The sequence below is a fragment of the Nerophis ophidion genome, linkage group LG25 (genome assembly GCF_033978795.1).
Source record: "Nerophis ophidion isolate RoL-2023_Sa linkage group LG25, RoL_Noph_v1.0, whole genome shotgun sequence".
NCBI classification, from domain to species: Eukaryota; Metazoa; Chordata; class Actinopteri; order Syngnathiformes; family Syngnathidae; genus Nerophis; species Nerophis ophidion.
The window spans coordinates 12,652,085-12,677,863 of record NC_084635.1 but is presented as its reverse complement, the minus strand read 5'-3'; the positions used below and the strand labels follow the sequence as shown (position 1 = coordinate 12,677,863).

The 25,779-nt window shown below is 39.6% G+C and overlaps 1 protein-coding gene across 5 annotated transcripts in view; it reads left to right on the top strand.

Annotated features, from left to right (window-relative positions):
• The window catches only part of csnk1g1 (casein kinase 1, gamma 1), an 86,052-nt gene that overhangs the window by 14,823 nt on the left and 45,450 nt on the right, over positions 1-25,779 (top strand). For all 5 annotated transcript variants that reach the window (XM_061887539.1, XM_061887543.1, XM_061887542.1 and 2 more), the window contains exons 2-4: positions 18,569-18,954; positions 21,349-21,389; positions 23,955-24,024. In XM_061887539.1, coding sequence (XP_061743523.1) covers positions 18,768-18,954; positions 21,349-21,389; positions 23,955-24,024 — 298 coding nt within the window. In that variant the 5' untranslated portion in view covers positions 18,569-18,767. The remainder of the gene's footprint in view (positions 1-18,568; positions 18,955-21,348; positions 21,390-23,954; positions 24,025-25,779) is intronic.

Here is a 25,779-nt window from a genome sequence, read left to right as displayed (position 1 = left end):
AAAAGGCTGATGACATATGGATAAGTGGTACAGTATTTTTCATGTGTGCGACTTGGGTTGAGACAAATAACTACACAAATGGCGTGTCACTGACTACTTTTATAGCATGTGACAAAGTAAATAATAAACATTTGCTGAGATTTACTCTCATTCCACTGGTCCTTCTTTTCACGTTCCTCTTCAAACTATGAGATCGGAGTCCCAGTGAGCAGTTTGCCCCATGGATTCGTAGTCCGGCTGAATACTTTATATTTCTTGTAAATACGTTTTAAAGAGTCCATTCGTGTTGTAGCTTTGCATATTGAAATTAAGTTTTTCAAAACATAAACGACAACATGAATCTGTGTACTAATCAAAAGTTAAGTTAAAGTACCTACGGCTGAGCGAAAACACTGCAAGAAAGTTACTGTACACTAGTGTTCCTCAGCACACAGATGTCCCACAAAAGTTATTGAGAGTCCGTTCCATTTGTTCGACTATATTCCTTGTCAAGTATGTTGTAGTAAATGGGTTATACTTGTATAGCGCTTTTCTACCTTTTTAAGGAACTCAAAGCGTTTTGACACTATTTCCACATTCACCCATTCACACACTGATGGCGGAAGCTGCCATGCAAGGCGCTAACCAGGGCCCATCAGGAGCAAGGGTGAAGTGTCTTGCTCAAGGACACAACGGACGTGATTAGGATGGTAGAAGGTGGGGATTGAACCAGGAACTCTCTGGTTGCTGGCACAGCCATGCTATCAACCGCGCCAGGCCATCCCTTAGTAGAAACACTAGAAAAAAGAAAAAACGAGTCATCTCGCATATTGTAATTGCTTTCGTTGGGTCCGAAAAAAAAGTTTTAGGAATGTTCAACACTGTTTAACCAATCAGCGCTCGACAACACAGCCCGCCCCTTAAAGGTTCCTGGGAAACTTCCTAAAGTTCCTCCCACAACTTAAAGGGGAACATTATCACCAAACCTATGCAAGCGTCAATATATACCTTGATGTTGCAGAAAAAAGACCATGTATTTTTTTAACCGATTTCCGAACTCTAAATGGGTGAATTTTGGCAAATTAAACGCCTTTCTGTTTATCAGTCTTTTAGCGATGACGTCAGAACGTGACGTCACCGAGGTAACACACCCGCCATATTCATTTTCACATTACAAACACCGGGTCTCAGCTCTGTTATTTTCCGTTTTTTCGACTATTTTTTGGAACCTTGGAGACATCATGCCTCGTCGGTGTGTTGTCGGAGGGTGTAACAACACTAACAGGGAGGGATTCAAGTTGCACCACTGGCAAGAATTTTGCCGCCAGACCCTCGTTGAATGTGCTGTAGTGTCTTCACATTTGACCAGCGATGCTAAGACAGACATGGCACAGAGATGTATGGATAACCTGCAGATGCATTTGCAACGATTAAGTCAACAAAATCACAAAGGTGAGTTTTGTTGATGTTGTTGACTTATGTGCTAATCAGACATATTTGGTCACGGCGTGACTGCCAGCTAATCGATGCTAACATGCTACGCTAATCGATGCTAACATGCTATTTACACTAGCTGTATGTACATTTGAAACTAGATACCCACATTTGATACGAAACAAACACTTACCAATCAACGGATTTAAGTTGCTCCAGTGTCACAAGATGCGAAAGTCCTGATCGTTTGGTCCGCACATTTTACCGGCGATGCTAATAAGGCAGCCATGCTATGGGCCACTTCATTAGGTACACCCACGCTATGGCCGAATAGCGTCAATAGCTATTCGCTCAATAGCTTCAATTTCTTCTTCAATTTCGTTTTCGCTATCTGCCTCCATACTCCGACCATCTGTTTCAATACATGCGTAATCTGTTGAATCGCTTAAGCTGCTGAAATCCGAGTCTGAATCCGAGCTAATGTCGCTATATCTTGCTGTGGTAACCGCCATGTTGTTTGTATGGCAGCCCTGTATGACGTCACAGGGAAATGGATAGTGGTTTCGAAGATAGCGAAAATAAGGCTCTTTAAAGCTTTATTTAGGGATATTCCGGGACCAGTAAAATTTAAAAAAAACTTCAAAAAATACAACAAGCCACTGGGAACTGATTTTTATTGTTTTTAACCCTTTTGAAATTGTGATAATGTTCCCCTTTAAATTAAAAATAGTTCCTGAGAAACTAAATCTGCCCGTGTAGTTTTTTTGGTGGAAGTACAGGGAGATTATTTATTTACCCGTGTAAATGGAAAAGTTCTTGTAACACAGGCTGCACTTGTTGAGAATTTTTCAAATTTTGAGAGACTTCTCCAATCCTTTGTGACTTTTTATTGAATGAAAACGACTAGATTACCCTGCCTTCCGCCCGATTGTAGCTGAGATAGGCACCAGCGACCCCAAAGGGAATAAGCGGTAGCAAAATGGATGGATGGATGGACTAGATTGGCAACACTAAATCGGCCCTAGTGTGCGAATGTGAATGTTGTCTGTCTATCTGTGTTAGCCCTGTGATGAGGTGGCGCCTGATTCTAGCTGAGATAGGCTCCAGCGACCCCGAAGGGAATAAGCGGTAGAAATTGGATGGATGGACTAGCAACAAACCTAGAATCTTTTTTTCTGGTGTTATTGGAGACTGTACTCCTGTATAGAGACTCTTTACTTGTGTCGCTCAATGTCCATGACAAATAGCGAGACACACTTGCTTTGTGCTGCTTCTCCAGCTGGAATTTCTCTCCTTGAAAGAGCGCCACTGTCCTTTTAGTATTTGCACATTGCACATTTTGTAGATTGCTGTCCGCAGGTGTATCAAATATATTAAAGTATGTTCACATCGCAGACATGATGCCTCCGCAGCAGACAATCACATCTTGTCTTGGTTACATCATCACAACATTCTGTTTCGGCAGTAGTGTTATGTTCATCAAAGTCTTTTTGGTAGGCAAATTTTCAGTGCTAATCATTGATTCGCAAATAACAGGCTATATATATCAATTTACACAATATATTACTTAATTTTGTTTTCACTTAAAAACAAACAACCTTGCTGGCAGTAAGTCGGACACGTTTCCAGTGAGGGTTGGACTCCGCCAAGGCTGTCCTTTGTCACCGATTCTGTTCATAACTTTTATGGACAGAATTTCTAGGCGCAGCCAAGGCGTTGAGGGGTGCCGGTTTGGTGGCCACGGGATTAGGTCTCTGCTTTTTGCAGATGATGTAGTCCTGATGGCTTCATCTGGCCGGGATCTTCAGCTCTCACTGGATCGGTTGGCAGCCGAGTGTGAAGCGACCGGAATGAGAATCAGCACCTCCAAGTCCGAGTACATGGTTCTCGCCCGGAAAAGGGTGGAGTGCCATCTCCGGGTTGGGGAGGAGACCCTGCCCCAAGTGGAGGAGTTCAAGTACCTAGGAGTCTTGTTCACGAGTGGGGGAAGAGTGGATCGTGAGATCGACAGGCGGATCGGTGCGGCGTCTTCAGTAATGCGGACGTTGTACCGATCCGTTGTGGTGAAGAAGGAGCTGAGCCGGAAGGCAAAGCTCTCAATTTACCGGTCGATCTACGTTCCCATCCTCACCTATGGTCATGAGCTTTGGGTCATGACCGAAAGGATAAGATCACGGGTACAAGCGGCCGAAATGAGTTTCCTCCGCCGGGTGGCGGGGCTCTCCCTTAGAGATAGGGTGAGAAGCTCTGCCATCCGGGAGGAGCTCAACGTAAAGCCGCTGCTCCTCCACATCGAGAGGAGCCAGATGAAGTGTTTCGGGCATCTGGTCAGGATGCCACCCGAACGCCTCCCTAGGGATGTGTTTAGGGCACGTCCAACTGGTAGGAGGCCACGGGGAAGACCCAGGACACGTTGGGAAGACTATGTCTCCCGGCTGGCCTGGGAACGCCTCGGGATCCCCCGAGAAGAGCTAGACGAAGTGGCTGGAGATAGGGAAGTCTGGGCTTCCCTGCTTAGGCTGCTGCCCCCGCGACCCGACCTCGGATAAGCGGAAGATGATGGATGGATGGATGGACAAACAACCTCAATTTTAAGGTGTGGCCACTTTCATTTTGTCTTGGTTCTGGCCAAGATCAGTTACATGGAGTGGAAACCGTGACGTTACAATTTTATTCTGCTTGGCTTAATATACTGGTCACAATTGTCCAATGACGCATTTCGCTATTATATGTAAGAATTTTTGCATTTTATTAACAGATGTGTTTGTTTTGATTTATACAAATACAGGATGGGCCAGCACTTTTATTGTGAAAACACAAACTGTGCGGTTGGTCTTTAGGCTTTTGACGGCAAGTGTTTGGGAAGGGAGACCCTGTGGAAATAAAATTTTTCTTGCATTCTTTCCGGTCATTTTTTTCTTCATACTGAGCTCACACCATTTCACAAGATCCTTAGTTGCCGTGTACGTCAATCGATTGACAAATGTGACGTCATAGTGAAGACTGATGATTGGTAATTTTTAAATCTATTTTTGTAATACTTGATGATGGACCAACACACTCTCCGCAATCAACTTAATGGGCGTTCCTGCAGTTGGCTAATGAAAGTAATTTGGTTAGCTATCATTAAACGTATAGTCTATTGTAAAAGCAACAAGGCTGCGAATTGTTAAATGGTTCTCTGGGGCTGCTTCTGTGCCTGTGTGACTTATGTAGTAAGTAATTAAGAAAAATAGAGACATTTGAAAAAAATACTTGTGCAGGTGGTGTTGCAAACTGACATAAAAATCAAATTTTAATTAAAATTTCAAACTAAGGCTGGGCGATATGGCCTTTTATTAATGTCTCAATATTTTTGGGCCATGCCACGATACACGATGTATATTGCAATATTTTGCCTTAGCCTTGAATGAACACTTGATGCAAATAATCACAGCAGTATGATGATTCTATGTTTCTACATTAAAACATTCTTGTTTATACTGCATTAATATATGCTCCTTTTAAACTTTCATGCAGAGAGGGAAATCACAACTAAGTCAATTTGGCAAAACTGTATATTATTAAACTGTTATTAATTAGTGGCACAAACATTCATGTCATTTCAAAACAAAGTGCAAGATTGTCAGAGACATTTTAAAACAAACAAGCTTTTGTGCATGATGTCACTAAGATGACATATCAAAACAACACTAAATTAAAGTGCACTTTTTGTACAGAACGCTACAATAATAGTTTAAAACAAAGTGCACTTTTGTGCATGATGTCACACAAGATTTTTCAATAAGTGTCAAATAAAAATGAGCTGCATAATAGGAAATCAAATAGCAGTGCTGCCTTTTGCCGCATAGTTGTTCAACATATTCCTGCTTGAAGCCAAACCACCGCCAGACGTTTTTTTTTGGGAATTAATTATTCCTTCATTTGTTACCAGATTCGCACCTTCTCTCTCTCCTATTACCACTTGCAACGCACCGTTTGCATCACAGCTAATGTAGCTACCTCTCTGCTCGGGGAGGGCGTGTGACGTTGCTCGCGTGACGTATGTAAGAAGGTGCGCTTGTTTACGTCTCTGTGAAAAGGAGAGACAAGAAAGTGTGGGAAACGCATACAGTGTAATGCCCGCAGTTAAAAGCAACTGCGTGAGAACATATACTCGAATATCAAGATATAGTCATTTTCTATATCGCGGTATAGCTCGGTTGGTAAAGCGGCCGTGCCAGCAACTTGAGGGTTGCAGGTTCGATCCCCGCTTCCGCCATCCGAGTCAATGCCGTTGTGTCTTTGGGCAAGACACTTTACCCACCAGCTCCCAGTGCCACCCACACTAGTTTAATTGTAACTTGGATATTGGGTTTCACAAGGTAAAGCGCTTTAAGTCGCTTGAGGAAAAAGCGCTATATAAATATAATTCACTTCACAGAGACAAACCCGCGATATATCGAGTATGTCGATATATCGCCCAGCCCAGGGTTTCCCACACATTAATTTATTTGTGGCGGCCCGCCACGAAAGAATTACGGCCGCCACAAATAAAAAAAAAAAACAATACATTTTTTTTCATTTTTGTTTTCCGGCTTTTGACTCGCTCGACCGCTCATAAAAGCAATGGGACTCTGTGAATGGAGCTTGTAGTTACATATTATATAAATATGTAAATATTATATAAATATGTATATACATAAATTACAACATAAAGTGTTGTAATTATATTCCAACTCCACGTTCTTCTTGGTCATCGCCGCTGTACCACCCCACCAACACACTAACGGTAAGGTGCGGGTGGTAATACGAGAGAGAGAAGGTGTGAATCTGGTAACAAATGAAGGAAGAATTGATTCCCAAGAAAAACAGCACGGGGTCCATCGTCTGGCGGTGGTTTGGCTTCAAGCGGGGAGATGTTGAACATTTATGTGGCAAAAGCTTTGCTACAAAAAGTAGCAGCACTGCTAATTTGTAGCATCATTTGAAAATTCACCCACTAGAGAATGAAGAGGGCTTGAAACTCTGCATGTCAACATCTCCGGCCGGTGCCACACCAACAAAATGCCGAAGCAACTATTTCCAAATCAACACCGTATGAAAAAAATAGTCTAAAACAGGAGATAACGTCCGCAGGAACCTATTATGCAGCTCATTTTTATTTGACAGTTATTGAAATATCTTATGACATAATGCACAAAAGTGCACTTTATTTGTTTTTACACTATTTTAGTGGCGTTCTGTACAAAAAGTACACTTTAATTTAGTGTTGTTTTGATATTTCATCTTGGTGACATCATTCACAAAAGTGCACTAGTAGCTTGTTTTAAAATGTCTCTGACAATTTTGCACTTTCTGTTTTGAAATGAATTCATGTTTGTGCCACTGCTTAATAACTGTTTAATAAATACAGTTTTGGTAAATTGACTTAGTTGTGATTTGCCTCTCTGCATGAAAGTTTAAAAATGAGCATATATATTAATGCAGTATGAACAAGAATGTTTTAATGTTGACACATAGAATCATCATACTGCTGTGATTATATGCATCAAGTGTTCGTTCAAGGCTAAGGCAAAATATCGAGATATATATTGTGTATCGTGACATGGCCTAAAAATATCGAGATATTAAAAAAAGACCATATCACCAAAGCCCTACGGTGTAGCCGTCTGGTGTAATCAGGCAGGTTTAGCGTGGTTTGGCCGTTGTTCTAAGGCAGGGGCGCTCACACTTTTTCTGCAGGTGAGCTACTTTTCAATTGACCAAGTCGAGGAGATCTACCTCATTCCTATTTATAATTTATATTTATTTATTTATGAAAGAGACATTTTTGTTAACAAGTTAATGGTGTTTAATGATAATACAAGCATGTTTAACACACATGGATTCCTTTCTTTCATGAAGACAAGAATATAAGTTGGTGTATTTGATTCTGATGACTTGCATTGATTGGAATTAGACAGTGGTGCTGATAACGTCCGCATTTTCAAATGGAGGAAAAAAAAAGTCCTCCTTTCTGTCCAATACCACATGAAAGTGGTTGGATTTGGCATCTCATTTGTCCAACTTGCATACTCGTTTTTAAACACTTTGTTATGAGAGTAGCATATGTGTGTGGCCCTTTAATGTCTGGCAGCAGGTGAGTGACGTCAGTCAGTGAGTGTGCGGGTGGGCAAGCAAGTGAGAAAGCGGTCGCTGAGGGCGGGGGAGAAATACATTGGCATCAAACTCCGTAGCTTGCTAGCTTGTGCACGCTAGCTTTCTGAGACTCTTATTTTGTTAGCACAGGCAGGATGAAACAGGTCTTTTATGGTGAAGACAGGAACTGTGCAGTCGGTCTTTAGAGTTTTGACAGTAGGTACGGAGTCTCTAGAAATAAAATGTGTTTCTCTGCGTCCGCCCTGTTAGTGATTTTTTTTCTTAAATATGAGCTCGCAGCAGCCAGCATCATCTAACAAGATCCTCGAGTGCCGAGAATGTCAAACAACTGACGAAAGTGAAGTCTTGGTATGATTGATGATTGCTCATTTTTATGTATATTTTTTAATGCCTGGCTTGAGATCGACTGACACACCCTCCGAGATCGACCAGTCGATCGCGATCGACGTAATGCCCACCCCTGTTCTAAGGCCAGCCCAAAATTGTGTTTGACGCTTCTATCAGGAGAATCCTCTTTTTGAATTAAGGCAGTTTACTAATGATTGTTTATACGGTGGGAAGAGATCCAGCACGGCAATGGTCTTTACTGTAAACCTGTTTTATAGACATGCAGTTCTGTTTCTGGTTTTATGTAATAGTAACAGTGCACGGTTGCCCTTGAGAGAGTAACTGAGCTGTCTTTAAAGCTGAGGACCGTGCAGGCAACACTAAGCATGAGTCATCCGGAAGCCCACACACATGCATACATACAGTACTTATCTGCAGCAGCTTTTCTATGCACAGAAATTACAAAATCATTGTCAACCTTTTAGTTTTTATGCTTGTTTTGTTTTAAGAATTAGTACATATGGTAATCTTCCTAATTTGCTGTTGACAAAGTGTCTTGCAAAACAAAACAGCTATAGATGATTAACTAAGTGAGGGGTTTGTCACTAGGTGGTAACTGATAAACATGTATGTTTTAAATTGCACAGTGGCAAAACAAGTCCACATTTCCTGTTTGAGGTGTGTACCTGAGCACTTGAAGCAAACACACTCGCATCCATCAATGTCCATGGGAGAAGACAGCTTTTATGTAATTGTTTACATAATATTCTCCACTGACGTGGCACGTTAGGCCAAGGTTGTGGGTGGAAGAGATTCTTAGAGATGTCCTCATCATCACTAGATTTGACATTCCACCTCATGTTGATGCTCACTGTGATTCCTGCACTCAACGTTACAAGATTATTATCTCAACATGACCCTGACTGTAAATTTTGCTGCACTTATCTCACATTGTCCAGACAGTGATTATAGCATTGATCAAAACTGATAATTATACTACATTTTATAGTGCAGTTATTATCTTGAATACAATTTGTAAAAGCTTAGGTTTTATATCTGATCCTAAAAATATGTTGAAAGTATGAATGGGCAATATTTATATTGCAATAAATATTTCAGCCTCTTGCAATAACGACATGTATCACAATTGGGATTATGCGATACAGACAATGTAAGATATAAATTATATAAATGTGTATGATGATAGCGCTTTTACACTATGCATGTAACAATATAAACATCTCACAGTACAATATTGTCACGTTATTGTTTTTTTTAAACGACTTAAAAATGCCATAGTGTGTAAAATGAAGTTGCAGGAATATTTAGGATAAACACACTTACTGTAATTGAACACAAACATAATGCTTAAATGTTTTAATTATATACATTCCTACAAGGATGTGTCTTTAAGTGCAAACAGTTATGCGGGAACACCCACTGGTTCAACAAATATATAAAAAAAACAACTTAGTTGAGTGCCTTTTAAAGGGGAACTGCACTTGGGGCGGTATAGCTCGGTTGGTAGAGTAGCCGTGCCAGCAACTTGAGTGTTCCAGGTTCGATCCCCACTTCCGCCATCCTAGTCACTGCCGTTGTGTTCTTGGGCAAGACACTTTACCCACCTGCTCCCAGTTCCACCCACATGGGTTTAAATGTAACTTAGATATTGGGTTTCACTATGTTAAAGTGCTGAGAGTCACTAGAGAAAAGCGCTATATAAGTATAATTCACTTTTTGGGGAATTTTGCCTATCCGTCACAATCACTGTAAAAAGACATGACGACAAATATATTTTTTAATGCATTCTAACTCGTAAATAGGTCTGCTTAAATGGAGCCAATGGGCGCTCTATTCCGCCCATTAAAACCCAATAAATTAAAATCTAAAAACCACCAACAATACTCCATTTACATTTAGTGCCTTGCATGTTAACTAAGTATTAGTGATATTGTTATTATAAACGCTAACGCAGACAAACTCTTTATAGCGGCGCAGTGATCCCTAGCTTGTCTGCCTATGTTGACATTATCAACAGGTGAGCTGCTTCCTCACCTCAGTGATCTTGAAAGTTTATTCTATATCATAAATCATACCTCTCACCTTGATAGTATAAGGACGATGATGTACTCCAACAATTTGGTACCCTTTGACAGCCAATTTAGACTTGAAAATGGCCCAAAAAAAGACGACACGAAAAGCGCTTGGTTCAATTCCTCTATTTCACGAGGATTATGAGTAATTTTTCATCTAAACGGGAATATAGCAAGATTGTACCAGTCGGCATCCAAATGACAACAGACATTGGACAGTAAGTGATTTTTCATTATGTTTGTTGGCTGTCATGAAGACTGCATTGAGGAATAATCAGTGATGTTATTAAAAAAAAAAAAAAAAAAAAGCGACCGTCGTGATGAGTTTTTGAAATTAAAATGAGCAAAATATTTTAATATTTATTGCTATAAATATGCCTGTTACTACACTACACATATACGTACAGCATGTACAGTATATAAAACCTGAGTGGAAGTGTTTGGATGTTTTTTTAAAGGCTTTATAGGCAGAATAGAGTGACTCTCATAAGCTCCATTGGAAGCAGACTTTTGATTCAGGATCCAAAAAGAAAAACAAATCTGTTCTGTGAAGACTGTGAATGATAGTAAATTAAAAAAAAAAAAAAAAAAAGTGCACTTTCCTGTTAAAGTGAACAGTGTTACAATAATGTTCAGTTTAGTTTCTTTTCAACTTTTACTTTCTAAAAAAAAAAAGTAGCGTCCTTTGCAGTGGAACTTTTTTGTATCAGTTTGGAAAATGCAGCACTAAGTAAATTTTCAACCTCCATAAAATATTGTCTTCACTTTTGGGATGATTCATGGACTTATAACGAGTCGAATGACACCTCTGTCAAGGCTTGAGAGGTATCTGTATCACTTTACCTGGCAATAAGCAACTTTGAGGAGGGTGGCTTAAACCTTGCCACACACAAAACTGTAAATGTGCCGACTTGCTTTACTGCATACATCACTCCCCCCTTTTCGCATTTGGTAAAAAGACCGAAGTCGATGCAAACGCTTACGTGCAATCACTGCTATCATGGTAGAAGCGGCAAAACAACCAAAGAAACAAAGTTTTGCCTGAGGAGACAAAAAAAGAAAAAAGGAAGGCTGCCTGGGTAATAGAACAGTCAAGGATCAACATTGGCCCGGTTTTCACTCGCTGGCGTGAGTTCAAAAACGAGGTATTTTCCACCGGTACTGCCTTCAGTGTATAGTGTTAAAGGGGAACATTATCACCAAACCTATGCAAGCGTCAATATATACCTTGATGTTGCAGGAAAAAGACCATGTATTTTTTTAGCCGATTTCCGAACTCTAAATGGGTGAATTTTGGCAAATTAAACGCCTTTCTGTTTATCGGTCTTTTATAGATGACGTCAGAACGTGACGTCACCAAGGTAATACACCCGCCATTTTCATTTTCACATTACAAACACCGGGTCTCAGCTCTGTTATTATCCGTTTTTTCGACTATTTTTTGGAACCTTGGAGACATCATGCCTCGTCGGTGTGTTGTCGGAGGGTGTAACAACACTAACAGGGAGGGATTCAAGTTGCGCCACTGGCAAGAAACCTGCCGCCAGACCCCCATTGAATTTGCCAGAGTGTCTGCCGGCGATGCTAAGACAAACATGGCACAGAGATGTATGGATAACCTGCAGATGCATTTGCAACGATTAAGTCAACGAAATCACAAAGGTGAGTTTTGTTGATGTTGTTGACTTATGTGCTAATCAGACATATTTGGTCACGGCATGACTGCCAGCTAATCGATGCTAACATGCTATGCTAATCAATGCTAACATGCTATTTACGCTAGCTGTATGTACATTTGAAACTAGATACCCACATTTAATGCGAAACAAACACTTACCAATCGACGGATTTAAGTTGCTCCAGTGTCTCAATATGCGAAAGTCCTGATCGTTTGGTCCGCACATTTTACCGGCGATGCTAATAAGGCAGCCATGCTATGGGCCACTTCATTAGGTACACCCATGCTATGGCCGAATAGCGTCAATAGCTATTCGTTCAATAGCTTAAATTTCTTTTTCAATTTCGTTTTCGCTATCTGCCTCCATACTCCGACCATCCGTTTCAATACATGCGTAATCTGTTGAATCGCTTAAGCCGCTGAAATCCGAGCTAATGTCGCAATATCTTGCTGTGGTAACCGCCATGTTGTCTGTATTGGCAGCCCTGTATGACGTCACAGGGAAATGGACGGGTGGATATGGCGATGGTGAAAATCAGGCACTTTGAAGCAGTTTTTCGGGATATTCCGGGAGGTGTAAAATTTTGAAAAAACTTCAAAATATAAAACAAGCCACTGGGAACTGATTTTTATTGTTTTTAACCCTTTTGAAATAGTGTTAATGTTCCCCTTTAACTGTTTAGCTGTTCCTCATCCTCTACTTGCAAGGACTTTGCATTGAGGACGCAGCCGTTCGCTTGTTGCTGTGAAATCTGCAGGACACTGCTAGAATGTGTTCTTAAAATGCATTGTCACAATTTGACGATAGTTCTAAGAACAGTCGTCGGCCAAAATCATATCATTTGTATCGTATATTGTCACAACTGTAGTTTAATTTATCAATGGGTGAAATAAAAATATCCCTGGATGTGATTATGCTGCAAAAGTCGAATCTGACATAATAAACAAATGTAGGTACTTGATATAATTGTTTGCTAAAAAAACCCTTTCAATACAATTTGTTTTAAATGTTGTAGTTTTTCACATTGTCTGCCACACGTCTTTTATCTATTATTTCACCTTCAAAACAGCAAAACATAGACTGTTTACTGACAATAATTGTAAGATGCTGAAGCTAGATAACAGCTGATTATAGTCTAGATTAACCAAGAAACTAACAGCTCAAACCCCGTGCAGGCTGTTAATCGGAACTGCAACAGCTGACATGTCAAGTCCCATATGATTGCAAAAAAAAAGTCATATGAATGAATTGCACTTAAGCTTTCCACCTTATTCCAGCGAAGTTATCATTTCGAATGTTAACAATGAATGACTGAATTATGTCAGTAAAAAAAGAGCTCTGATGCTGTATAGAGGTTAATTTGTTTCTTTAATACAAATGCTTTTTTTTGACACAGAATTTATGTAACTGATTTTTTTACATCACATTATACTGACAATTTCATTGAAAAACAATGTTCGCAAAATGTGTGTGTATAAAAAAATTCAGTGCTGAAAAATTCAGTGTAGAAAAATTTGCTGCTTTAAAAAGCAAGGCCGTCGGTAAATAAATACCCAAGCATTCAATCCTGTCTCAGAACCAGCCAATGAGGTGTCAAGTTTGAAGTCAGTCAACCCGGTCTTGCACAGCAGCATAAAAAAGGCAGTTTACCTGGGCATAATACACATTTCAATGCGGCCCGCCGGGTGTCAAACTATAGAAGTCATTCCAATGGCTTAGTGACATACGGGTTACTACGGTAACCATAGGAAGCTCTGCTCCATGCAGGCGAGGCACAGGCAGAGTGGGCGGGGCTTGTTTACACAACAACAAGCCTGAGACTTGCGTGTCAGAGGCAAAGTTCTGCAGAAAAGTGATATTCTATTGAATATGTGGATGTTTTCTACTCTCGCCATTAATATTTTGCTATGTTTGCATCTTTTTTGTTCTTGTTCGAGTTATAAAAGATGTCGATCAAGGAGGTGTTCTGCAGTAGAGCAGCGACATTTATATATTGTCAATATTCAGTGTTTTACTGTTTATAGTTAATATTGTGAATCCCACATTGTGTTTACATGTACATTCTGAGTTTCTTATTCAGTAAAAAACTAAAATGTTTCTTTGTTTGTAAAACTGTCGTAACGTTTTTAGTATCAGTCATTGTTGTGTGTGTTTGTACTATTGTGTACTCAACGTTTATCCTTTTTCGCTGATGTAAAGCAACTTCCACTGTTTAGAGCAGGGGTGCCCATTACGTCGATCGCGAGCTACCAGTCGACCGCGGGGGGTGTGTCAGTCGATCTCGAGCCAGGCTTTTAAAAAAAATTGACCTAAAAATTAGTGATCATCAATCTTCACCAAGACGTCACTTCAATGACATTCACGGTACCGGAGGGTCTTGTGAGATGACGCTGGCTGCTGCAAGATCATTATTATTAAAATATGACCGAGAGGAAGGCGAGAAACACTTTTTATTTCAACAGACTCTCGCGCCGTACCTTCCGTCAAAACTCTAAAGGCCGACTGCACATTTCCTATCTTCACAATAAAAGCCCTGCTTCATGCTGCCTGCGCTAACTAAATACAGAGTCTCGGAAAACTGGCGTGCACAAGCGATCCCTCAGAAAGCTGGCGTGCACATCACTTGTTCACGCCAGCTTTCCGAGACTCTTATTTTGTTAGCGCAGGCAGAATGAAGCAGGGCTTTTATTGTGAAGATAGGAAATGAGCAGTCGGCCTTTAGAGTTTTGACGGAAGGGACGGCGCGAAAGTCTGTTGGAATAAAAAGTGTTTCTCGCCTTCCTCTCTGTAATTTTTTCATAATAATGAACTGGCAGCAGCCAGCGTCATCTCACAAGACCCTCGGGTGCCGTGAATGTCAATCAAGCAAGCTACGGAATTTGCCGCCAATGTTTTTCTTGTAAAGTGTATGGAAGCTGGATGAATTAGATGCCAAAAACCAACCACTTTCATGTGGTATTGTACAGAAAGGACAACTTTTTTTCTCCTCCATTTGAAAATGTGGGCGTTATCATCATTACTGTCTGATTCCAATCAATGCAAGTCATCAGAATCAGGTAATACACCAACTTGTATTCTTGTCTTCGTGAAAGAAAGACATCTATATGTGTTACACATGCTTGTATTATCATTAAACACATTTAACTTGTTTACAAAAATGTCTCTTTCATAAATAAATAAATATAAATGAGGTAGATCCCCTCGAGTTGGTCAATTGAAAAGTAGCTCGCCTGCAGAAAAAGTGTGGGCACCCCTGGTTTAGAGCGTGCATAAAAAGGGGTTCGAGCACAAACAGTAGATTGCATGGCCTGTGGCGTGTAGTGCTGCATTACCTGCCTCTTTGTAAGATCTGTGTCACTCGACTTTAAACTTGACACCTCGTTGACTTGTTCTGAGAAAGGATCGATTGCTTCAGTCTTAATTTACCGTTTGTGGGTCTTACGTTTTGAAGAAGCACATTTTTGAGCGCTGAATTTTTAACACAGAATTTTTAAATACTGAATTCTTTTTACACTGAATTTTCATACAGTGTTTTTTTTATTTACTGAATTTTAAAACGGGCTTCACGGTGGTCGAGGGGTTGGTGCGTCTGCCTCACAATACGAAAGTCCTGAGTAGTCCTGGATTCAATCCCGGGCTCGGGATCTTTTTGTGTGGAGTTTGCATGTCCTCCCTGTGAATGCGTGGGTTCCCTCCGGGTACTCCGGCTTCTTCCCACTTCCAAAGACATGCACCTGGGGATTGGTTGATTGGCAACACTAAATTGGCCCTAGTGTGTGAATGTGAGTGTGAATGTTGTCTGTCTATCTGTGTTGGCCCTGCGATGAGGTGGCGACTTGTCCAAGGTGTACCCCGCCTTTCGCCCTATTGTAGCTGAGATAGGCACCAAAGACCCCCGCGACCTCAAACGGAATAAGCGGTAGAAAATGGATGGATGGTTGGATGGATTGAATTTTGCAACACTGAATTTAAAAACACTGCATTTTACACAAGCCTTTTGCTAAAAATGTTTTTCAATGTTCAGCAAATTTGATGTAAAAAAAGAATTAGGTTTATAAAATTCAAGCACAAAATATTCAATAACATAAATTCAATTAGCAGCACCGTGTACCAAGGGTTAGTGCAAGTGCCTCACAATAAGAAGGTCCTGGGTTCGATCCCCAGACTCTAAGTTTTTCGGTGTAGTTTGCATGTTCTCTCCGTGACTGTGTAGGTTCCCCCTCGGGTACACCAGCTTTTGAGGAACAATTTCCCTTTTGGATCAATTAAGTTTGTCTAATCAAGCCTACTGAGTGGCCTAGTGGTTAGAGTGTCCGCCCTAAGATCGGTAGGTTGGGCGAATTGGGGGTTAAATCACCACAAATGATTCCCGGGCGCGGCACCGCTGCTTCCCACTGCTCCCCTCACCTCCCAGGGGGTGAACAAGGGGATGGGTCAAATGCAGAGGACAAATTTCGCCACACCTAGTGTGTGTGTGACAATCACTGGTACTTTAACTTTAATCATCTAATCCCACTTTCAAAGACATACACCCGGAGATAGGATGATTGGCAACACTAAACTGGAATTTGTGAATGTGTGTGTGAATGTTGTCTGTGTTGGCCCTGCGATGAGGTGGTGAATTGTCCAGGGTGTAGCCCGTCTTCTGCCCGAATGCAGCTGGGATAGGCTTCAGCGACCCCGAGAGGGACAAGCTGTAGAAAATGGATGGCTGGATGAATTTTTTTTACACTCAATTTTTAAACAATTATTTTTTTTTTATGTACTGAATTTAAAAAGACTGTATTTTGTATGGTATAGGCTCCAGCCAACCCCGTGATGCCGACAGTGACCAGCTGTAGACAATAGATGGATGGATGGATGGATAAATTCAGCGTCAAAAAAAGCTATCGTATTAAAGATGCTCAGCTAACTGACATACGGTAAAATGTCCTGGCAGTAACTGACAATAACGACCCAAAATCAACTGAAACTGGTGCTCAGAGTTTGACATTTAGGTAGGGCTGTATTGGTACGTGTATTTGTATTGAACCGTTTCAGTTCGGTTCTGAGGTGTACCGAACGAGTGAGTACACATGCTAGCTGCAACCGGGCTAGGACAACATGTAAAAGCCAGAGTTGGAAGACCCTCCTGCCTCGTTAAGATCTCCCGTTTGGGAACACTTTGGCTGCGCGATTCAACAACGGAGGACGGAGGTTTCAGCAGCTGCTTCTGACAACACGTCAAACATGTGTTGCACCTTTCCTGCTTCCGGCTCCCAAACCGTAGTCGAGGAGCGCAGGGGGCACACTCCTCCAGGGCTGATGTATTCACGGGGCCAACACCCTTCACTCTACCCGGCAGTGGGTTTTGTTAAGAAACCATTCTGAGCCTTATCTTATTTAGTTTTTATTTTATATATGTTGACCACATTACCCTGGCTATGGACCCTGTGTGTATATGTATGTTATGCCATTGTTTACGAATTTGGTAAATAAATAACCCAAAAATTAATATTTTGTTGTTTACTTACTGTACCGAAAATGAACCGAACCGTGACCTCTAAATCGAGGTACGTACCGAACCGAAATTTTTGTGTATTGTTACACCCCTACATTTAGGGTTTAAGTTCTCATTTGTAGCCATAGACCACAAGGGACAACAACATAGTTTCATTCTAAAATGAAATTTGTCATGCAGATTTTCAACTCAGAAGACTGACTGCAGAATTCAAGGTTATTTCTTCATCCCATCCATACATCCATTTTTTTTCTACCGCATGGGTGTCAAACTGGCCCGTGGGCCAAATTTGGCCCGCCGTGTAATTTCACTTGGCCCTTGAGACAATATCAAATTAACATTGGAGCTGCCCCGCCGCTGTAACACCGCTAACACTCTCACTTGCCAACCCTCTCGATTTTCCCGGAAGACACCCAAAGTTCAGTGCCCCTCCCGAATTTCATCCCAGACAACAATATTTGGAGTGGGCTTTAAAGGCACTCACGGCCTTTGGCGTTCTCTACAACCTGTCTCCACGGCCGCTTTTCCTCTATACAAACAGCGTGCTGGCCCAGTCACATAATATATGCGGCTTATACACACACACAAGTGAATGCAAGGCATACTTGGTCAACAGCCATACAGGTCACACTGAGGGTGGCCGTATAAATAACTTTAACACTGTTACAAATATGCGCCCCACTGTGAACCCACACCAAACAAGAATGACACTTTTCGGGAGAACGTCCGCACAGTAACACAACATAAACACAACAGAACAAATACCCAAAACGCCTTGAAGCACTAACTCTTCCGGGACACTACAATATACATCCCCCGCTACCACCAAACTCCGTCCACCTCAACCCCACCGCCGAAAAGAGGCATTCAATTTTTATTTAAATTTTATTTGATATGCTATTGATATTTTTCGATTATTATTATTACTATGTTTATTTGAAACAATATTTTGCTTGTCACTATAAATTTATATAAGCCTTGCTTGTTCAATATTCAATGCAAAACTTGTTTGGGTCCCTATTAAAAGGTTAATTTGTTCAACCTTGGCCCGCGGCTTTGTTCGGTTTTAAATTTTGGCCCACTTTGTATTTGAGTTCGACACCCCTGTTCTACCGCTTGTCCCTTTTGGGGTCGCTGGAGCCTATCTCCGCTGCATTCAGGCGGAAGGTGGGGTGCTCCCTGGACAAGTCGCCCCATAATCGCAGTATTTTTTCATCCCTCTGTTTTAATTTATTAGACTTTGAGACTCTTTTTTTTTTTTAATTCATTTTCTCTATGTGAGCATTCCTTTTAAGCAATATGTATTAAGTTGTCTAAGTTTGATTGTAATTTTAGATGCCATTAGTAGGCTTCAGCTGTTATGTTTGTATTGTTTGTTTTAAATTAATCTTTTGTGTCTTTTTTTTACTCTTCAGGGTGATCGACCACCTCCCGTGACAAATGTTGAGGCCAGAGTGAGGACAGAGGAGAGTGTCCAAATCAGCTTTTGTCTCATGAGTGTGTGTGTGCCATCCAGGCACTGCCAGTAACCAGGGCTGTGGCTGTGGTGGGCCCAGCCCAGGGGGCCTTTGTACACGTCACCCCAGGCCCCCGTTGACCTGTGCTGCTCACACCATGGATCCTCAGAGGGACAAATATGGCGAGCGGCCTGCTAGGAGCACTAAAGTTTCCCAGGGAAGTCGCAGTGGGCATTCAACCCGACCGTCGGGCTCCTCAAGCTCCTCTGGGGTTCTCATGGTGGGCCCAAATTTTCGTGTTGGCAAGAAGATTGGCTGCGGAAACTTTGGTGAACTGAAGCTAGGTGAGTTCAAATCTCAAGATACACATAAGGGGTCACTACTGTACCGTATCTCTTAATGAACCAATTATAATTGAGCGGGATATACTTTTATATCTTGTTTAGATAACACGGGTGGATTGAATACATTTCCTACCTCATAAAATTGTGGTAAAACTGATAATTGATTATGAGCTTCTTTTTTTAAATACAAATGTTTTTTTTTGTTCACACATATTTTGAGCTTAAATGGCAATATACTTGTGGTGGTCGGTGCGAAGTCAATATTACGTCAATATAATTTGCATAGTTGGTGATGATGCATATATATTTCCTATAAAGGCTTAAAAAAAGTATACATAAGATTAAAAAATCTGCGTTATTAGTATTTAGTCTTAACATGTTTTGTATTATTTTATGGTTTTGTGCTATTTTTCAATTGTTGCCGCTTATTCTACAATGTACTTTGTTGAGAATTGTTAAGTTTCTAGAGATTGTTTCAATCCTTTTAGTGACTGTTTCATTATCAAAAATGGCTAATAACAAAGCTATCATATCTTTGTTATTGGAGACTGTACTCTGTAGTTTGACAATACTTTGGAGACTCTTCTCTTCTGTCGCCCTATGTCCGTGATGAACAGCGAGAGCTGCAGCGAGCTTCTAATGTCCCAAAACACTCACTGATAAAACACTTGCTTCACGCAGCTGCGTGCGTGCGTGAATTAACTTATACATATACATATATATATATATATATATATATATATATATACATATATATATATATATATATATATACATATATATATATATATATATATATATATATATATATATATATATATATATATATATATATATATATATATATATATACAATGTGTATATCAATATATATACAATGTGTATATCAATATATATAAATATTATGGGTGTAACGGTACATGTATTTGTATTGAACCGTTTTGGTACGGGGGTGTAACGAACGACTTTCTGAGCTAAAGTCTTAACAAGCTGCTTTGCTTCTTCTGCCTCTGTCTCAGCACCCAGCATTGCCCCACCCACACAACTATCTGATTGGTTGCATATATAGCGGTAACAGCCAATCAGCAGTGCCTATTCAGAGCGCATGTAGTAAATGCTTCAGCGTCGAGCAGATAGGTGATTAGCAGGTGAGCAAAAGGCAGCGTATTATCCCCAAATGATCATAAACACCTCCCAGTCAACTACTGGTAACATCACTGAGCCCGTTGACCTTCTAGAAACTTAAACTGCAGCTCAGCTCGCTCGCAGTTCTGGCTTGAGGTGAAGGCTATTTAGCTTTTAGCGTAACGTTAGCTCATTTTGCTGTGTGTGTGCATGCGTGCGTTTTACAGACAGAAAAGCTTTGAATGGCAGGGTCCCTGCTATCACAAGTGGATTAAAATATAACATTTACATAATAAAAATCAACTACAGGCTTCCCGATTGCTGTGATAAATTAAGCATGATGAGATGACTTGAAACTGTTTAATGTTTGACTTTTTATATGTAGAAGAAAAGTTTTGTCACTTTATTTAATCCGAGCAACAATTTGAGGCAGTTTAATGTTGATTAACGTGGGCAGAATTATTATAGTGTTCCCAATGTTAAAAGGATAAAGCCATTGCCTCGGGAAGAATTTAGTCTGCTTTTATTGTTTTTAGATCAAAAACCCCTCATTTTAAGATGTGGCAGGTTTTATTTTACTGTGGAAGTGCTCCAGGATAATTACATGTAGAGGAAACTCTGGTTGCCTTATTGGACTCCTGTTCACCATGTGAAACTTGGAATTGGAAGGTCTCGTGTTTGCAAACCATCAATTAGGTCATGTTCACACAGATACAGATATTTTGAAAATACATATTTTTCAATGAGTTTTGGCCTCTTGTACACACCCAAACATAGGCTTTTGGCCTTAATAACTGAGTATCTGGCCAGAATGGAGATTTTCAAAAACTTTTGCTTCAACGTGTTTGTGTGGCTGGGCAAAACTGAGTTTTGTGGTTTGTGTTATAAGAAATCAAAGTAAGTCTTTAAACCCTATTAAGTAACAAAAGATAAAGTTATTTACCTACAGTTGTTGGTTTTATTTCATCCTCGGGTGATTTAAAAACATTCATTATTTATTTCGGGCTCCATGTAAGTGCATGCTGATTGGAAAACAAAAGTACACGTCACTTTACATCTAATACCTCTATTGATAAACAAAGCTATTTTATGATTGGCCAAAATGCGCATGATAGGCGGTGAATGTGTTTTTTATGACAACAAATGATTTTTAAATGGGTGGGTAAAAATTTGCACATTTTCAAACTTCGGTTTTTGTGTGGTCTTATTTCTGTGCTTTCAGCACGTAGCCGCGGCCATATAAACAAACTTGATCTTTTCCCTCTGCAGGTAAAAATCTCTACACCAATGAGTATGTAGCCATTAAACTGGTAAGTCAAGTTTTTTTTCCCCTCATCTGGAAACCTTACCCCTCTGAGTCCAGTCTTTAAAAAGAGAATCATGGTTATTCAGTCTCTATGCTATAGAATAAGTGAATCTCTTTCCACAAGCAGTTAAAGGCGCTGCAAGAGTGTATTAGTAGATCTTTCCCAGGGTCGCACCTTGACTATTTGTTCACAAAAAGACTATTTCCAATATTAGACTGTCATTGTTGCAAGACAGGAAATGTGTTTCATTAGACAAAGGCATTGGTTAATGTACACACAGGTGTTATCAGAAAGCACGTTTAGTCACCACTGAATTTGTATACAGAGACGGAACTTTACCCAACATAGCATTTGTATCAATGTTTTTCTCCTCCACAACATTTTATAGTAGTTGTACTCAGGTACAATGGTAGACAGCATTAATGCTGGTAAGGTTACTCGTGTGTGTTATATTCCTCAGTAGCTGATTGAGTGTTTAGCTCACCAAGTGAGATATTTGCAGCTACACGTTTGGCTTTGCCCTGACATCGATCCGGTGCTTTATCACTGTTTAAAACATTCTCAGAGTGAGAAGTAAAGACTTTTAGGTACACAAAAGCTCACACTTTGTTTTTGTCCTGCATTATTATAAATTAACATCTGATTGTACACATACAATCACAGTTCTAAAGCAAATGTTTGTCACAGAGAGGTAACCTTTTTACATCAATTTGGTTAGTAAAAGATACATCTGAAAGTTGCCTAAAATTTGCATTTACAGTGGAACCTTGATTTCCGATTTATGAATACTTAATTGTAGGGCTGGGCGATATGACTGAAAACTGAATCATGATAAAAGTTTTTCATAATTGTCGATATCAATAAGTATTATTTATGACCAATGGAAATATGGACCAGGAGAAAAATATGATTAATGTTAAAATTTTTACTTTAAATGTAACCAATAAACACTTAACAATATATTTTTTTAAGGTGAAAAAAAATAAATTAATATGTAAGAAATGCCCAATAAAGTATAACAAAACAGTGCAGAGTGTGAAAATGTAAACTGAAGAAAAGGAATTTGTAGGTTCAGTGCCACAAAGTAATGTAATGCAGTAATTACTTATAATTGTTATATAAAAAAACAAAACATTTGTTGTTGTTTTTTTAATTTATTTCAGTTGTACAGTCCTGCACGTTTAGTTCTTACTTGTTTCTGTACATCCGAATAGGGAACGGATATGTGTTGATAACAAATGAAGAGCGCAGCGAAGGATTACGGTCTCTTTAAAAAAACAAAATCCCAAAAAATTGCCACACTATGGAGGTGACTTTTCTTGTTTTATCCACTGTCTTCGCTCTCGGCAGCACTCATTTTAATTTGTTTCGGCCTATACAGAAAATCAGATATAAGCATGAATACAAAAACCACAAAATATACATATGGTGCAAGAGTAAGAAAAAAAAAAGTGTACTTATTTTTAGTTACACTCTAATACACTTTTGAAGAATAAGGTCAAAATTTTACCACGGCAAATACTGTATATTTCTGTACGTAATAGTTGTAATTGTATTAATTGTCCAAATTCTTACGGCGTGGCGCAGTGGGAGAGTGGCCGTGCGCAACCCGAGGGTCCCTGGTTCAATCCCCACCTAGTACCAACCTCGTCACGTCCGTTGTGTCCTGAGCAAGACACTTCACCCTTGCTCCTGATGGCTGCTGGTTAGCGCCTTGCATGGCAGCTCCCTCCATCAGTATGTGTGAATGGGTAAATGTGGAAGTAGTGTCAAAGCACTTTGAGTACCTTGAAGGTAGAAAAGCGCTATACAAGTACAACCCATTTACACAGATGTAAATGTCATTAATATTCTGCAGCCAGCCTCTAGAAACCTGCCATATTGTTACGTACATGACTGGCTATATCGGGGTTCCCCATCTTTTTTTCCACCAGGGACCGTTTGAATGTATGCATTATTTTCACAGACCGTCTTTCTATGCGTGTCAGATAAAAACAGCAAAAAAATGAGCATAAAAAAAAGTAGCCTTTGGCTACAATCTGGCACAATAACATTTTATACGTATGTCCATTAACGTGCATTATCCCATATACTATAAAAAATGAGTTTTAATATACATCTATTAACAAACTTATTGGTGTGTATAGTGTGACAAGTAAAAGTGAAGTCGTAGAAAATGCCGCAGTTTTCATATCAATTATTGTTTCTGTGCGGACAGGTAGCAAATGCGGTGGTTTGGGACCACTTGGCTGAGGAAACCCAACAAACGAGGAAACATGAAAATGACAGCTTTTTCTTACAATTTCATGCATGCATCGTGATGATTTTGACCGGATGAACGATTGCATCAGTTATAGTCCTATATATTAAAATGTATATAATACACTATAGTTTATATTACATGCTTGTATATGAGCAATGCATTCCACCTCTTTAATTCGTTGAATGTATCCATATCCTCATAAATGTAGTAAATGCATTTCCTTGTACTTTTCACTGACTTTTAGCTTTTAATTTTGGTGGCCCTGTCTCAGACTAACTGCTGCTTTGGCTCTTACGTGTACACAGGAACCAGTGAAGTCAAGGGCACCGCAGTTGCATTTAGAGTACCGGTTCTACAAAACACTTGGAACTACAGGTATGCTGACATGAGCCTTTGCTTGTTTTGTGTTGCCTGACTAACACTGGTTATCAGTCATAGAGCTGTTTGCAACATTTGCATAGCTGGTGATTATCCCACGTTAGTGTATTGATATGAAACAGGTTTAGCAACATTATCTTCAGGAATGTGTTGGCATGTATTTTTTACTTGGAAAATGACTTTGGGGGATAATAGAGAGAATAGGGGTGCCACAAAAATAGTACAAAAAAGTAGTTTTTATTAATGAAATGCAATATCTAATGTTTTCTTTGTTCTTTTTTCATCAGGGGTGTCAGCCTTTTAGTTCATTTTACAAAATGAAAAGAGCAGAGAGCTACTCCTTTTGGGAACATTTATTTTCATAGCTTTTTGAACAAACCGAATAAGCTTGTTTCATCAGAACATGGACAAAATGTTACTATCAACAACAAGTGCTGCAATAATTAATCAATTTGATTTGAAAAAAGATTACACTGTTGTTTCAATTGATTGTTCAATGAGTTTGATAAAAAAAAATTGAAAAAGTGCACTAAACTCTGAAGGGGAACTGCATTTTTTTGCTATTTTTCCTATCGTTCAATAACTATGAGAGAAAAAAAATACATCATTTTTTTTAACGATTTTTAAGATGATAAAAAAAACGCTTGAAAGATGCAGCAAATGGGAGTCACCGTTGTAGCCTTCAATATGTGTGTTCCAACTTCCAGAATCAAACACGAGTATGTTTTCTAATCATGGCAGACTTTTTTTGGACAAATTATTATTTACAACTTATACTTTTGAAGCTAAATATACTGCTGCTTATAGAAGCAAGCACGAAGAAAGAGTGAGATGATGGGGAATTTCTAGATATGTAATGCCAGATAAATGATCAAAATATCTTGAATTTGATACACTATTAGTGAAGTTGCAGTTCTGTTACAATATTTTATTCTGTAATTTCATCTTGTTTTACAATTGACTTTTACTTGGAAGTGAAGGCTGTTGTGCAGATAGCAGCGTGCGAGCTATCTAAGGACACAAGGGGTCTAGATAAGATCTTCCTGCACAAAGCAGATACAAGCAAAAAATTTAACTATGCAATGGAATAGAATATTATACTTTATCACAAAAAGATTTGTCGAGTGATATCAAGGATTATCTGTAAGTGGATTTCTCAAACTATCTTGTGCTCCAGATGTTATTCTACACCACTAAACACATAAAAGCAAGGAGAGCTACAACTTGTTTTTTTGTGGGTTGGTCAAGGAAGTTGGTATCCAAACTCCTCTGGATAAATCATGCATCATTTTTGCTTGGGTAAGGTTGCATTTCATGATTAACCTTGCACCTTGCAAGGACGCTTCCATGTAAACAAACTGAATCTGCGACGATATAGCACCCGACAGCTGCCACCCGTGACTGAATATCCATTTAACAAACTAACAATTACTGAATCATCACTATATTTGATTTTGGTCCTGCTGCCATATGTACTCTGACACACTTTTGTACCAAATAAACAAGTGGGGAGACGTAGAAGTACCTTTCTTGACAAAGTATCATTGACCCTGACTTTCTGGTTTATGTTTGTAAAAAAATTAAATACAAACAATATCAAGATAATACTTCAGTGGGAAATACTAAACGAGTAATGTATATTAAAAATACATCAAACAAATCTTTAAAAGTAGTCACTGCAGTGCATTCTTCAACTCTGGTACAAAGGACTGCAGTCTGTGCCACTTTTCTTGTTGTTGTTCATAAAATATT